Genomic DNA, 16,049 nt, shown 5'->3' on the forward strand with positions numbered 1-16,049 from the left:
ATAAAATACATTCTAAGATAAAAACAATGGATATTACAGAGGCATCAATCATTTGTCAGTGATATCTGGAACTTTGGAAATGTTTCTTGTCCTTTTGCCATTTGTGTAGTGCAACAAACTTTTTTCTGGGCAAAAGGTAGAACTAGAAACTGCAGAAGTGCAGCACTCAGACTGTCTGGGACATGACAGACATGACGGCGGAGGATGAAATCCAACTGGCAAACTCTGCATTAAAAATGGCAAACTCTGCATTAAAAACTTATATAAAAATTTTACATGTTTTTAAATGTTACATATTTTTAAATGTTAATTCATACCGACTGACATGAACAAGGAGTAAATATTACCATCCACAGCCACTAGAGGGCGCTTAGTAAAATATTAACTTAAAGAAAACTGAGAAAGACTGCAAACAAACAAAATGCCCCAAGAAGAAAATCCTATTCTGTAGATTACAAACTGCAGGTAGTGAAATACTCAGCCGGAAAATGGTAATCGAACAGCAGTTGGTGGAGTTGTTCAGAAATGACAGCGAGAATGAAGAATTCATTCAGTGATGTGAAATGAGATCGGGCTCTTGGTGAACTTGCTTACCGGTAACTTGCTTGTTGGAGTCGCTGGCTAGTTTTATTAACTAGCCTGTTTACTCTCCCAGGTATGTTCTTTATGCTATTGTGAAGCTGGATGTGTTCAGGGTTTCCACTACAGAAACCATCACAGCAAAATCAAAGCCGCCATGCCTTCAGAATTATAATTTTTTATTCTTCAGGTGTTACAAATGTAAATTATATTGTATGAATGGATCCATATGGACATAAAGTCTATATTTGCTCACATTTACAGACCATAATAAGTGTGTAAAATTGTACTCAGGAAATGTGACACTGCTCTGCAGATAATTTAATTTTGAAAAACGAACAACTTCCTGTCCGGTTCTACTGCGGCTCACTTGACAGTGATGACAAAGAGGTGACAGAGCGGAGTAAAGCTTGTCAAATCCTCCAAGAGAAGCAAGGACTTTGTTTTGTTCTTCAGGCCGTCTTTGAAAAGTTTGCTTTGGTCTGGTCAGTTCATACTCCGCGAGAAGCTTTGTCTGCAGCGGGGTGGGAATAACTGCGGGGGCAGAGGTGTTTCTGTGTCTGACCCTGTTATTTCATATTTAACGTGAAACTTTTTCGGTGGCAGGGCAGGGTTGTACATGCGGCGGTGTCTGTATCTTTAAATGGCAAATGTGATGTATTATTTTCGTACTTTCTCAGCACCTCAATCAGTCGTTCATTAAGTGTACGAAAGCTAAAATAAACCAAGTTAAATCTGCAGTATTCCCAGCTGAAACACAAAGGATTTGGCATCAGTTTGTCTTCATTTATTAGACAACCAAATGGAGCCTCCTACTCCCTCATTTGTCAGTCCTCATCACAGCTGACATTGTTTATTAGATGACTGTTAACTATATCTGCCAAATTATGCAACAGCAAGGCAACACGTGAAGGCAGATCTCCAGCATTCTTACCTCCGGTGGCCACCAAAGAACAGTTCAGTGTCTTTGCCTTCCTGCTACCTTTGTTTCAACATCCCGCTATGTTTGTTATTCATTACTGAAGTACATCCACATGGGGTAGAGTTGTGTCAACACCCTGGAGCTTGTACTGCCACATGGTACTGCAGATGATGTTTCATTGTCATTTTGGCACTGCCAGCCTTCTCGTTGTATTCATCTACACCTGTCCTATTTCTTGGAGCTGATGTAACTGCAGATTAGTGGGGTTGGGGTTAGATTTCCCAGGAGACACTGATGGTTGTGTATTTTTTCCCATAAAGATCTGGAATGGACGCAGGTAAGTTTCAGTCTGGCTGCCAACCTGATTTAATGACTATCTCAGTGCAATAAAAATGAGATATCCTCTTACTGGAAACAGGTTTATAAAGGCTGCTGTTTCTCTTACACAGCATGCAATGTTTGTCTTTGTAATGAACATGTTTATAAACTTCCTAAGGGTCAGATTTTTTAATTAATTTAAAATAAAAAATCATTCTGCTCACCTTTCCTCATTAAATGTTCTCACCTTTTTTATTTTTGCATAAGCTGTGGAAAAATTTAATCATTGTGTGAGAACCCAGTGGGAGCTAATGGGGATTTAAAGTGTGAATATAAGACTTAAAACATTTCTGCTTCGTCTCTTCTTCTTGCAGAGAGGAGGAGGAGAGCCTACGAGACAAGATCCGTGCAGACCACGAGCGAGCTCTGCAGGAGGCAAAGGAGAAGCTGCTGAAGTCACGTGAGGAGCTGAAGTCTGAGATTCAGACGGAGAAGACTAAAGTGATGGAGGACCTGAAGAAAAAGGAGACAGGGCCTAAACCCTTACCACCCGTCCCCATGCCGAAGGTGGTGGGCACCAGCGATGGAGAGCCACCAGAGCCTGATGTTAAAGAGAAGAGAGACAAGATCAGAGAGGTAAGATTACTTCTCACCTGTTATAATACAAAGAAAGCTGATTTGCCAAAGTATTATGGGGTGTAATGGTACGCCAAAATCACGATTCGGTACGTACCTTGGTTTTAAGGTCACGGTTTGGTTCTTTTTCTGTAACAGTACGGCAATAAATGCAAAACATAAAACTGATAACAGGAACATGTTTAATTAAATAAAAAATAAAAAAATAAATAAATAAATAGAGATATGCCCCCTTTATTTAAATGGACGGTAACTATTCATACATATAAGGGTGAAAGAGACAAATAAAGATAATGCACTCAAACTTGTACAAATATGAATTTAATCTAAACTTCAGTGTTTTCTTTTAAAAATAAAACTTTAATTGCGTGTATGCTTTAAAAGATAAAGTAACATATGAGTAGTTGTGAGGCTGTGACATGTTTGGTTAATAAAACAATTGTTTGAATGAGCACAATCCTTCCACATGTGGAGGGGGCGGGGCTACATGAAGAAAGCATGTTGTACACATCTCGACACAAGTGTGGTGTTGCTCAGTGGGGATTGTGGTCGTCTTGTAACCTGAGGGTTGCCGGTTCGATCTTCGGCCTGTTGAGCTCATGTCGAGGTGTCCCTGAGCAAAACACCGAACCCCAAATTGCTCCTGATGAGTCGTGGTTGAGCGCATTGCAGCTTTCGCCATAATTGTGGGAATGTGTGTGTGAGTGGGTGAATGTGATGTATGTTGTAAACATCTTTGGGTATCATTCCAGATACAGAGAAGCGCTTTATAAAAACAGACCATTTACCATGTGACCACAAGTCCGACATTCTGCTTTTGTCTTATCCACTTGTCTTTGTACATTTACATCCTTCTCTAGGAAACCTAAATTCTCCCAAACTGAGATTTTAACGACGGAAGAGGGTCTTAAGCTCTGTTTTTTTCTTATAACTGTCACTACCTGTCATGTCCGCTAGCATAGGGAACTCTGAACCGAACTTTCCGTACTGAAAACTACGGATACATGTACTGTTACACCCCTACCAAGAACAGAAAAGAAAAATGGTGATGCTTGAGATGAGAAAGTTGGGCTGGGCGATAAATTAATTTTATTAGTTAATCGAAATATTGGTATTAATGAGGATTTGTTTTTTTTATGAAAGTTGGATTTCCCCCCGTCATATGCACTGCCAGCTCCGTCCCAGGCCTTTCACACATTCAGGCTTACGTGCTGACTCCTTAACTGAAGTTTGAACCACCACAGCAGCCACAACCAAAGAAGAAGTACCCCACCCCCCGTGTCTTCCACAAATATGGACCATAGGGTGCCTACAGATTACCTTAGGTCAGTCAATTACAGGAAAACCTAATTCAGTGAAAAACCGGAATGCCTCTGCATTGTTTTGTTGTCTCATAGCCAGTCTACATTTCAGTAGGTTAGATTTATGTAAGCTGACGTCGACATCCTGACAATTTCTTTTCATTTGTTTTATTTTGAGGGTTTATTTTGAACATGTTAGGATGTTTACATGAACATAAAACACTTTAAATTGAAAAATGTTACAATAATTCCAGGTTAGATTTATCTAGCGCTTTTCAAGGCACCCAAGTGAGTCCATTATTCATTCACACTTAGTGGTGGTGAGCTACATGTGTAGCCACAGCTACCCTGGGGCAGACTGACAGAAACATGGCCGCCAGTCTGTACCAACAGCCTCTCCGACCCCCAATAAACTTTTGAAACATGCATACACCAATGGAAGCAAGGAGGGTAGAGTGTGTTGCCCAAGGGCACAACAGATTGGACTGGGGAAACGGGGTTTGAATCGCCAACATGGATGACTTGCTCAGTAACCAGAGTCAGTGCATGGGTTTTTTTTTTTTTTTTTTTTTTGCTCTGGTCACCAAATGGTTCACTTCCTGTTTTTCCCCTCTTTTTTTTCTACTCGTGAGATCATCAAAAAAACATCATATTCACAAATTTAAAAACAATCGTCAAACAAAAACAACAAAGAAAATAAATATATAACTATCAGGGGAAAACAAACAAAAATAAATAAATAAAAACAGTGCTCGTTAGTGCCCTTCTTGTGTACTGTGCGAAAACCATGAATAGGGGATAAATCATTCTTTATAATTTACACCATTTCTTCAACTGGTTCATGCTTGAACTTCTTTTAAACTCCTCATTCAACCCGTTTAAAAATTCACTTGATTGTTTGAATGTATTATTTATGGTTTATTTCAAGCAACTGGAGGTTATAATGGAGCCTGACAACCAAATCTCCAAGCTATCTTGTTCACATTTGTGGGATAAAGTTCTCCCACTTTGGTTCTGCTTAAATTGGTGTGAAGGGGATCTGGTTCCCCAGAAAGCTTCAAGGTTTTGAGACTACAAAATGGAGCTGGAACCTGAACCAAAACCAGAACGCTGTCTGTCTGAAAGCACCAACAGGTGAAGTGAGCTATCATTATGTAGCTGCACACGCTCCCACTAAAAGGCAACCAGCATCAGGGGAGTCAGTGGATGATAAAGACACTCAGGGTGAAGAGCAAGTGGAAAAGAGATGATGGATGTGGTTGCGTAACGCTAAAGATACTGTACAGTACAGTGTAGAAAAACGTGGCTTTATTCATGTTCACAAAGTTTTCTTCATGCAAGAGGCACATTTGCATGAAAAAAACATGAAACTTAATGTTGTTTTAAATACATTTAATATGTTTTAAGACAGAAAAGAGTAACTGGATTGAACGAAAAATCAAATTTGATGTGGAAATGATGGAAGATTTATTTTGTAGGCATGTCGCCCAAACCTTGGAGAAAGTTGGCAAGAACACAACAGCTTTCCGCACATAAATATCAACCTTCCCGTTTTACCCGGCTCAGCACTCTCACTTTAATCCTGTGAAGACTATCTTGCAGTAGACCAGGGTGAAAGGTTGCTGCCATAGAACTGGTGTGATGTAATTTAATTTCCACAGAGTGCGTCAGTGTGAGGATTACACTGTATGTTTGAATACTTTTCTGCTGCCGCTGTTTGTCTCAGTTCCAGCTCGTATTGAAGGCAGCAGCGAGCCAGACGGGAAGTGCATGTGCAGAATGCAGATGGTTCTATGTGGTTCTGCTCGTTACAGACACCAGGCCGGCCTCGGCATCGTTCCCTCTCTGTGCTGCTCTCCTCCCTTTCTCTCGCCTTGCATAATTACCTCATATCGTCTCTCATTAAACAGCACTTGGAATCAGAACACTCGTTGTGCATAGGAGCAGCCCCATTCACTCCAAACCCACCTTTTGTCTCTAAATGCCCCTTTTGTTCCCCTTCATAATTGCCATTCAGGGAGAATGCCATACAATCCCAAATGAGCATGAACATTGCAGCTGTATGGGCAACAGCACAGCGCACCCCCCTTTCCTGATTGCCTTGCGAATCCAAGGAGAAAGCATAATGACACACAGCAAAACAGTATCTGCAAGACCAGTGTTTTTTTCCCTCTTTTTTCCCCTTATTTTATACTGTAGATGCAGGGAATCGTTTGGCTTGCATCTTGATGTTGTAAAACAAGTTCAGGGAGGCAGTTTTGCGTCTATTTTCTTGTCATTATGTTTGTTTCATAGAGACAGGAAGCCGTAATTCAAGCAGAGTAGTTATTGTCTGTCCTATATCATCTGTCTGACTCAAAGTCTGACAGTGTCTTTGATGTATTCCTTTTGAAGTTACTTTGGATTTGTTCAAAATTTGGTTACATTTACAGCCTGACTGAGAATTCACTGATTGCAATCTTTGGTTCTTGTTAAATGATGAGTTAGGGTTGTTTTCAAGCTTTTACAACTGTCTGGAGGTGGCTAAACTACTAGCCACTGTTTTTAAACTACACTGCAAACCCTCACTTTGTATGAATATATGTCAATATATTAGTTTCAGCATGTGCATAAACTAAAGTGGTTTCAGGGAACGAGTTTCTAGTAAACTCCGGTAATCTGGGATAACAGTGTAGACGTATTATTTGAACTGCAAATTCCATATATATCTTGTGCTTGTGTAAATGAAAGACCCAATTCCATTTGTTTTTATCCTTTCCCCATTCCCTTCCCCTTGCTTTTCCCTTCCCTTTGCACTTTTTTTTTTTTAACTTGTCCTATCCAGCATTGTAGCAAACATAATAATGGTCTAGTTGCTGTGTTGTGCCGAACAAATTTGCTTTGCCAAGGTGAGGTTTATGGGTATAAGGCTCCCCTTGATAAGCTGATTTATTTATTTACTGTTATTTATTTATTTTGATTTATGGAATCTATGTAATCTTTCTGGACCAGACCGGAGCGGACAGAAAAAGGAGGAAGACAGCAAAAAGAAGCAAAAAGCAAAGCAGAAAGAAGAAAGAGGAGACAAAAACACAACGGAAAGAAGCAACGACCCTTCAATCCAAACTATCACCAGACAACCAACTGCTACACTTGTACAGAAACACACCAGAGAATTTCCTACAGCGTTTCCAAAAAGACCAGAGCTGACAGTAATCAAGAGTTCCTAAATAACAACCATATCAAGAAACATATCACAAACGTATTACAACAACCGGAAGTACCTGACACTGACTCACAGAGAGAGAAAAAAAAGCAAAACAAAAACAAAACAAGTATCTCTTAGTGTATAAACCCAGTGGACAAGCCACCTCCCCATCACATCCCACCCAGATGCAGCAGACTGGGCTTCCCTCAGGGCCAGCAGCAAAAGAAGACATTATGTTAAATTGTTATAATCCACACTCTGAGGGCTCTGCTGAGGACCATTAGCAACATTTAATGAACAGTATTGATTAGCGGTTAGCGCCAAGTTAGCGATTTTGATAACAGCCCTAAAATGAATGAGTTTGTAAATAAATGGCCACAAGATGGAACACAATTTTAAAATAATTTTCACATCCTTATTGATGCTAAATATACTTTTATGGGTGTTTTGCCTCCCTTCTGTCACCAAATTTGCCAATGTATCTGGTGGCTGTCGGGAAATTTTTTTATACCCCTTAGTCTGAAGTGTGGTCCTGGGATTTCTTCGTTTGGAGGGTTGTGTGGCCCTTAGCCTTAGCCCTTCTCCTTCAAGAGAGTCAAGATAGCCCTTTTCCTAATGTCAACATGCAAAGTGGAGTGGTAGGTCTAAGGGGTGGAAATGGGATTCAGCCAAAGTATGCCATGTGCACAGCTGCATGTCAGCAGGGAAATGGATGAGATAATAGAAGAGAAACACTTAATTAAACCTCTGATTTCAATTATTAAAAAAATTGCAGAAAGTAGTTAAAAGATCAAACAATATTTCCTTTAATCATGTTTAGTATTCAACTGTGGAGACAATAATTTCCAGCTTCATTTAAACCGGTGGTCCAGCAGTTGGCGAGAGTAGTGAAATCCAGCAGGATACTATTGTTGCTCTTATCATCGGCCACATTTTGCAGGAGCTTTTCTGCTCCAGAAATGCTCAGAGCTCTGCAGTTCTACTACTAATGTGATCCAGACATTTCTTTCTGGGAATCAGAGGATTATTTAGGCGATTTATTGATTTCTGCAGTACTATTTACCTGTCACATTGTGAAGTATTTTTTTCCCCAAGCAGTTGAAATAAGCTAGATGTTGCTGTTAGATTTGTTCATTATTGTTTGGGGATTTGCTTGTCTACACATGAGTTGAATCTATAATATTGGACTATATTTACAGCATTTGGACTCCTATTAAATGTGTTTGATTCTGTAAATGAGCTTAAGATGACTTAGCATAAATGAGCTCCACATAAAAAAATCCAGCTTGAATTCAACAGAGATTTAAAAAGTAGCATATAGGTCACACATATGTGAATAAAAAGGTTTTTATTTATAATCACTGCAAAAGAAAACTCTGGAATCTTAGTTGGTTCATCTGGAGATGTTCAGAGTTTGAGCTCTGTGGAGCTGACTGCTGATTTCCCTCAGCTCCAACTGAGGAGAAAACAGCAAATGTTTACAGATCTTTGGCTGGCATTAGGGCACATGTATGTTTCCCTCCAGAGCTAGGGACTGTGACTGTAAAGTCCAGATAAATCAGGGGCCACAGCAGTTCTTTTTAAGTGCAATCTAAAAGGTGCAAAAATCCAGATGTATTGGGCAGACAACAATGGTTTCTGACAGAGAACGCAACAAGCTTTTCCTCCTTCAACTAAACTCTTTAATCTCCTCTCAAGCATCCTCCCTCATGGTATGTTTGGTGGAAAGATTTGTATGTTGACTGCACACCTAGGGCCCTCATTTATCAAATGATTGCAGAAATCAGCGCAGATCTGATTGCAGGAGTGATCTTACGATTGGATTCACAGCAGCGGCTGAAATCAGTCATCATTTACATGTTACGCCTTTAGTTATTCGTGGTCCAGAGGTCTCGCCCAGTGAGGTCAAACCATGGAGAGGAGACGTTCTGCCAAATAAAAAAAAAAAAAAGTTTTTTTTAAGAGGTCAAGATAAAAAAAAATAACTTGTGAGGTGGAAAAGAATAATGAGATGCTGTTTGGTACCCTAAAAAGTCAAGGCGCACAAAAACGCTACATGGAATAGGATCGCGGAGGCAGTTAATAGCCTCGCCATTGTTGATCCGACTCTGGCTGAGTAGGGTCTGTCTGTAAAAGTAGCATATGTATCCTCATGATTAATGTTTTATTAGCTTTTAATTTGGATAACAGTCCATGCCTGGTAACTGAAAGTCACAATCTTTTACTTTGAAAATATAAACGACACGAAGAGATGAATGAAAACATTAAAAAACAGTGAATAAAACTTTTCCAAACCGCTAAACATTGTCTGTGTTTACTTGCATTAGTTAAGCATTATTGTGTTCAAGGTTTTGTGGTATGAAATCACCTTTTATAGCCTCCAAAAGAGAAAATTGGTAGCCTAAAGCATTTTTACTTGTGCAGTAAAGAACTGCACATTTTAGTGCATGGCATGGGAAACATTAGCCTACTGATTAAATAGAGTTGTTATACAACTTTAAGGTATAGACTACTTGTTAGAAAAGACGGGTTGGCTCCTCTTTCCTCCATATAGCCCCAAGTGTGGAGGCTGTGCTGGGCAACAGTCCCCTCAGCATCCGCTCCTCTGGCTGCGCCAGGGCATCAAAAGTCTCCATTAGCCAGAGCGTGGTGTGCAGGACTGCACAGGACAGAATTATGTCGCAGACTTTCTCCAGAGATTACACCAGCGTCCTCCGCTGGTCTGAGACACATCCACCTGCCTTTCTGCAACCCGAGGCAGCCTCCACCGTGGCCCAGGTTCAACAGTGCACACACACACACACATGCGCACTATTAAATTAAGAAATATTTGAATATTATGCACATTTGTCCCCTTGTAATGTACAACATATTTTTCCTCTGGAAAGCAACTCAGGATAATTTTCTAATACTGATTATGTTGCTGCCACCTAAAAATAAACTCTGAACATAGTTGAATGACGTGATTATAACAAGCAGTCCATTATATAACTCATGTTCATGTTTACGAGATAGTACTCTCCTTAGCAACCCCTCTCAGGGCTCTTTATTGTGACCAAAATGTTTCCAGTGTGACCATTTTTTTTTCTTGGTCTTAACAGTGTGCCCAACATTTTTCAGGTCTAGGTGTTGGACTTTTATCTCCTCAAATTTCTATCTGTGTATTCTGTGTTGTTTCCCCTCCTGCCTGTTCTAAGGGAAGAATAACGCTGTGATGAAAAGCCAATTAAAGGCCGAGAAGAGATGGGTCTTCTTCTCTGATTGGCTCTTATCTGCAGTTGTGCACTGCATGTGTTGGTTTGACATCCAGGAAGACAAAGAAAGACAGACGAGAATTTTATTATTTGTTATCCCCATTTAATTTAAGACTTTTTCATGGTGCTTGAGCCAAATAAACAAGAAAAGCTAAATGAGAGCTGATTGAATTTTGACCTCAGCAGCCCCCCGTCTGCGCGACTTCACCTGCACTTCACCTGCACTTCACCTGCACTTCACCTGCACTGACTTAGGTTTCCTCCAGAAGGTCAGACAGCATCACCTGAGTTTTCAATAAATAAAAAAAAGGAGAATTCAAAGGGTTTGTGGTTCTAGAAAAAAAACTAAAAAGCTGCATGTTTCTGGTGAAGCATCAGGATGAGAATATAAAAATAATGACTGCCAGAAAACTAGAGCAACCTCCATCAAACTCACCCTGAGTGTTTGAGCTGCACTTAGAGGCTGTCCTGCAGACGATCGGTGGAAAAAATAGTAGTTGTGGTCGACAAAAATACGAATAGTAGAGGCTGCTGTACATTTAAAAAATCATAGATATTTATGTATGTTGACTAGACATAAATGTTGTATATTACTGCTAAACTCCAAGTAGATTATTTTAATCAAAAAAAGATGAAATGTGAATCTGGGGAGGGAAATTTTCCAGAAGCAGCACAGGTTAAGTTTAATTTAGTTCACTGAAGCTAGCACTTCACATTTATTTCTTAAAATAATGATAAAAAAGCAGTAATTAAAATGCATTAAATGAGGTGCTGAAAGCAACACTGTGTAAATTGTGAAGCACCTAAATATTTTGTCGGTGCACTCACATGAAAAAGTTTGGCACACCAGTGCAACCAATGCAGAAAGTTGGTAAAACCAAAAAAAAAAAAAGATGTATTCTACGGGATTCCCCATCCAATTAATTTAGAATAATTTAGCCAACCGCCAACTAGCATTAGATGAGGGTGCTTTGGGTTTGAAATCATGTAGCTGAGTAGAGACTTTGGCTAAAATACACATCCATTTTGTGCCTGGCTAAAACCCCAATTTGAATTAATTAAACTGTTGGACACAGTGGTTTTTAAATTGGCCCTGCTGTTTATGTATCTGTGTTATCTGTGTGGGTGCACGTTTTGGGAGGAGAGTATTTAAATGAGTAGCACACTGTGATTTATTAAGGTTTGCCATACATTATTTACTGCTGATTGCTCCATAATTTACCACAGGAAAAAAAGAAGTGTATCTTAAAATCGGTGCTTGACTGTGATAGTAGTTGAGAGGGTGTGACAGAGGGGAGACAGTATTTCCACTCATAGTAATTTATTGAGAATACCAGGAGACCAAATTATCTTTATTTTTAATGGGATATTTTGTAACATTTTCTCTTGTTTACTGGTCAAAATCGATGTCTGCATGTGTCATTATTATGCTTGTAAGCGAAGAATTTTAGATTTGTTCATACATTCAGTTGCTTTCGTAGTCACAGTAAATGGCAGCTTTGAGCCGAGATAAAGCCGGTGGGAAGGCATTTAAAGCTGGCTTTTACCAGCCCGGTTTGTTGTCCAGGCCGGTTTCCCTGTTGAGATCCTTTCCCCCTGTGACAACCAGTCTTCCTTCTAAACACAGAGGAAAGATATCTGACAGTGAATTTACGTCCACCAGATGTTTTCCCCCCTGACCAATTATGACCCAGAAGTAACTTCTTCACCTGAGTGAACACCCTATTAACTATCGGATGACATGCTTTCATCCGTGTTGTTGAGACTTTCTGACAGACTGCGGCTACCGTTGTTGCAATACATGTTTGAGAAAGTGAGACACTAAAATGCACTCGATGTTAGAATACGATACACAATTCCAACGTTACATTTACATAAAGTCCTGCTTGGATGATGTATTGAGAACAAGCTGCCAGATGTCCCCAACACTGTCTGCGAGAACAAAATTCCTGGTCACGTGACACGTGTGTAAAGCCAAACTTGGCCACAAGGTCAAGCAACATCCTGTATGAAAAGGCGTATAGAGCTCGCCACTCTATCGAGCGCTGTTTCTAGATTGCAGTCACGTGCTAATTGGCTTGGTTTCAGTAGATTTGCTTTTTTTTTTTTTTTTTTGTTGCTCAGGCAACCAAGTGCAGATTTAATTAAAAAAAATCTGCACTTTTTTTTTTTTTTTTTTTTTTGCTGAATATGAGTGTAAAAAATAGATCAGTTATGCTTGATAGAGGCAGTTCATCTTAATCAGCATTTTCTTATGTTGCCAGCAGGGCTCATCAGGCCAATTTTCAATCAATGAGCTGATAAAAAAATCATTTAGGTGGCTGCTCAGTGATTATGAATATTGAAATATTCGTCAGCGCATCTGTTTTTAAACTGTCCTCCTAAGTTTGAATATTTATTAAATGATTCAACAGTTGCAATGCATAGTGCTCTCCTGTTCTAATAGAAAAAAACTTTAACAGACTTGAACCTTGCAGCATCAGTGGTTACTTTCATCTGGCAAAAATGATGCAGGAATGATATGAAAATGATGGAGTGAAAGGCATCTCAATAAGAGTGCTCGATCTCAAGTAAAGCTGTTAAAGTCAATGTAGTCATAAAATGTTCCGTCTCACTGATTGGCACATTAATCACTTCAGCAGCGATGGTGTATAAACTGGGAAGTGACCCACAAATGACTCAGTAAAATCTATACTAATGACAAATGAGCATCCCTCAGATGAAGAAGTGGCTCTTCCAAAATGCTAAGCTCTCCCAATCTAAGCTTAGCTTAAAAAATGATCAGAATTCACACAGCAAGAGTGAAGCAGTTGTTTTCTATGTGGGTTCGATATATGACCTTGAAGAAAATTGGTAGTCATCATCGTTTGAGCTCTTTGCCTGTATGGAGTCCTTCACTGCTTCAATTTCATGGGGAAGTGTCATGAATGTATTTACATGCTAGAAGCAATTCAGATGTCACACTTTCTCCACCCTCGTGCATCTTCTGAAAGACCTTCCGTTAAGCCAGATAGGACAGCTCCATGTGCGAGTTGGAGGGAGATGAGAAAGATGAGGGCAGGTGGTTGAGCACTTTAAATCAGTCATACTTTCTCCAGAGGTCACTGAGAGCAGTGAATAACTCCAGCTCAGCTCTCCACCACCTCCAACCTCCATAAGCTTGTCAAACTGATTTTTTTATTTATTTTTTCCCCCTGTAAATAATTGCAAAGGTAACGGCCTTGGTTGCAGCTGGTTTGATTTATGAATATTTTACTGCCCTGTGGTTATCCGGGTATGTACTATGTAACTGTATGTGTGTGTGAGAGATTGTGGCACATGAGGGATAAGGGTGTCTGAATCATGACTGTTGTTCCTGTGGGAGAGGGATGGAAAGGGCCCGGTTGTGCTTCTTTTTTAGCCTCTCAGGCTGCTACAGTGAAGGTCACAGCTTTAAAGTGCCCAGCCTGGCAGGACATCGGGGCAGAGACCAACCTGCCTCCTCAGAAAAACTCACCTGATATTTCCTTTTCTGTGTAAATGATGTGATCCAAGAAGATGAATCAGAGTCCTGATCAAACGTTCCTTCTGATATTGAAGTATATTTCGTATCATATGGAATTATTACCAAGTGTTCTTAATGCGTTTTTTATCTGCCGTCTCACCTTAGTGCATATTTGCATAGGTTTTTTTTTTCTTCATGCATTTTCCTCTGTTAGAGAAAAAGAATTACAGCAGTAGATTATGGGTATGCAGTTTTCAGTCAGTGGCCTGAAAATAGGTGCATGGCTCTAAGGATTTTCATCTTGGTTTGTTTTAAAATGTCTCTCAGAATCTGTAAAATGCCAATACATCTTTTCAGAGTCTAAACACCCAAGTTTATCAGATAAGAAAAAAATGCAGCATTTCCATGAAACTGCAGCAGTTTTCAGACTTTTCACTTTTCTCTCATCCTCATCGGCTTAAGAGGCGAAGGAGGGAGGAGAGGGTTTTTAATCTCCTTCAGACTCTCACCTTAAAAACACCGGGCCACTTCTGGGCTGCCACTCACTTCTAAACTGAGCTGGAGTGTATAATGTTGCATGGTTAATGAATACACTGCGGCAACACAGAGATGTGGCCATACTCTTTAACAACTGAGCTCTCAGTCCTCTGAGGCAAGTCATGATTTATTATTTTTTCCTCCGAAATAGATGCCACATGTGACTGTCAGTGTGTTTGAAAGTCAGTGTTTAAACTGGGGACAGGTTGATCCATTAAAATGTGGTGAAAGATGAAGATGCGTGGTCTGACTTTGGAATCGCTGTTGCGCTTCCTGCAGTTTGTGCTGTGACCTAAAAAACAAAAGGTGTCCATAAATGTTAGGATTTCTGTTTTATTTGATGTCAGATGGCTTATGCACAGAGACTGCTCTAGTTAAGGTCTCCAATGACTGTTTAAACACACAGTGGCAACATTTCAGTCCTGGACTACTGGGTCTCAGTCCTACATTCAATACTGTCGACTGTAACATCTTACTAAACCGGCTGAAATACTGAGTAGGACTTTCTGGCACAGTACTTTAACGATATAAGTCTCTTTTAAAAATACATGGACATCTGTGTGTCTATAGGAAACAATAAATCTGATTGAACAAAAATAACTAACTTGTGGAGTTCCCCAAGGCTCCATCTTGGGGCCACTGCTGTTCAGCATCTGCATGCTCCTACTTGCTCAAATTATGAAAAATAGCTCATGTTGCCATAATTATGCTTATGACACACAAAATTACACATCCATCTCACTGGGAAACTAGTCCAGTCCAAACACTGATAAAATTCATTGATCAAATTAAAGCTTGGATGTGGCAGATTTTTTTTTAGTTAAATAGGAATAAATTGAAATGAAGTTTTTTGGAGCCAAGGAAAAAAACTTCTAAATCAGCACTCTCATAGTGACGTTACAAAAAACCAGCTACCAAGCCAGAGGTCAGCGAGTAGTCATGGATTCAGATCTGAACCTCAGCAGTCACATTAAGGGGGTTGTGAAGTCAGCCTGAAGCAGGATTTATGCATTAATCATAGACTACTCTAACTCTACTACTCTGTCCTTACAGGTCTCCCTAAAAAGTCTATCAGACAGCTGTAGTTAGTCAAGAGCGCTGCTTCTCGAGTCCTCACTAAGACCAAGAAAGTGGATCATATATCTCCAGTCGTCAGATCTTTACACTGGCTTCCTGTCGTCAAAGAACTGACTTCAAAATCCTGCTATTAGTTTACAGAGCACTTAATGGTTTAGGGCCAAAATACATTCAGGATCTTCTGGTTCGTTATGAATCAACCAGATTCCTCAGGTCATCATGATCCAATCTACTTTCTGTTCCCAGAGTCAGAACTAAACATGGAGAGGCAGCGTTCAGTTTTATGCTCCTCACGTGTGGAACAAACTCCCAGAAACCTGCAGGTCTGCTGAAACCCAGCATGTTTATCAAGGTTAAAAATGTTGCTGCTCCTTTTTATCAAAACAACTTGATTCTTCACACTGTAACTTTATTTCTTGCATTTTTTTCTTGTACATGAAATGTTAAGCAAATGAATCTGCCATGCCTTGTGCTGCTATTGTCGTGGTCTAAAAGGGAAAAAGAAAAGAAAAACAAACTGACAATGTAATTGTACTAAAGGATTAGGAGTTAAAAGTATGTAAATAGCTGTCCACCTTATCGATATGAGATATTTTAAAGATTTTAATATTAGATTTAAGGTATGCTAACCTTACCAAAAACATATGGGACTAAAAGTGTGACTAATTTTGCTAAAGAGTAGACTGTGTTTTCCTGTTTTACTTTGGAAAGTTGTCAGGGTTCTTTGAGCTTTTGATCCAACACTACAGTTTAC

At 39.7% G+C, this 16,049-nt stretch overlaps 1 protein-coding gene across 3 annotated transcripts in view; it reads left to right on the forward strand.

Moving 5' to 3' along the window:
• The window catches only part of man1a2 (mannosidase, alpha, class 1A, member 2), a 127,114-nt gene that overhangs the window by 20,727 nt on the left and 90,338 nt on the right, over positions 1-16,049 (forward strand). For all 3 annotated transcript variants that reach the window (XM_042001643.1, XM_042001645.1, XM_042001644.1), the window contains exon 3: positions 2,194-2,455. In XM_042001643.1, coding sequence (XP_041857577.1) covers positions 2,194-2,455 — 262 coding nt within the window. The remainder of the gene's footprint in view (positions 1-2,193; positions 2,456-16,049) is intronic.

This window comes from Melanotaenia boesemani, chromosome 12 (assembly GCF_017639745.1).
Source record: "Melanotaenia boesemani isolate fMelBoe1 chromosome 12, fMelBoe1.pri, whole genome shotgun sequence".
NCBI lineage: Eukaryota > Metazoa > Chordata > Actinopteri > Atheriniformes > Melanotaeniidae > Melanotaenia > Melanotaenia boesemani.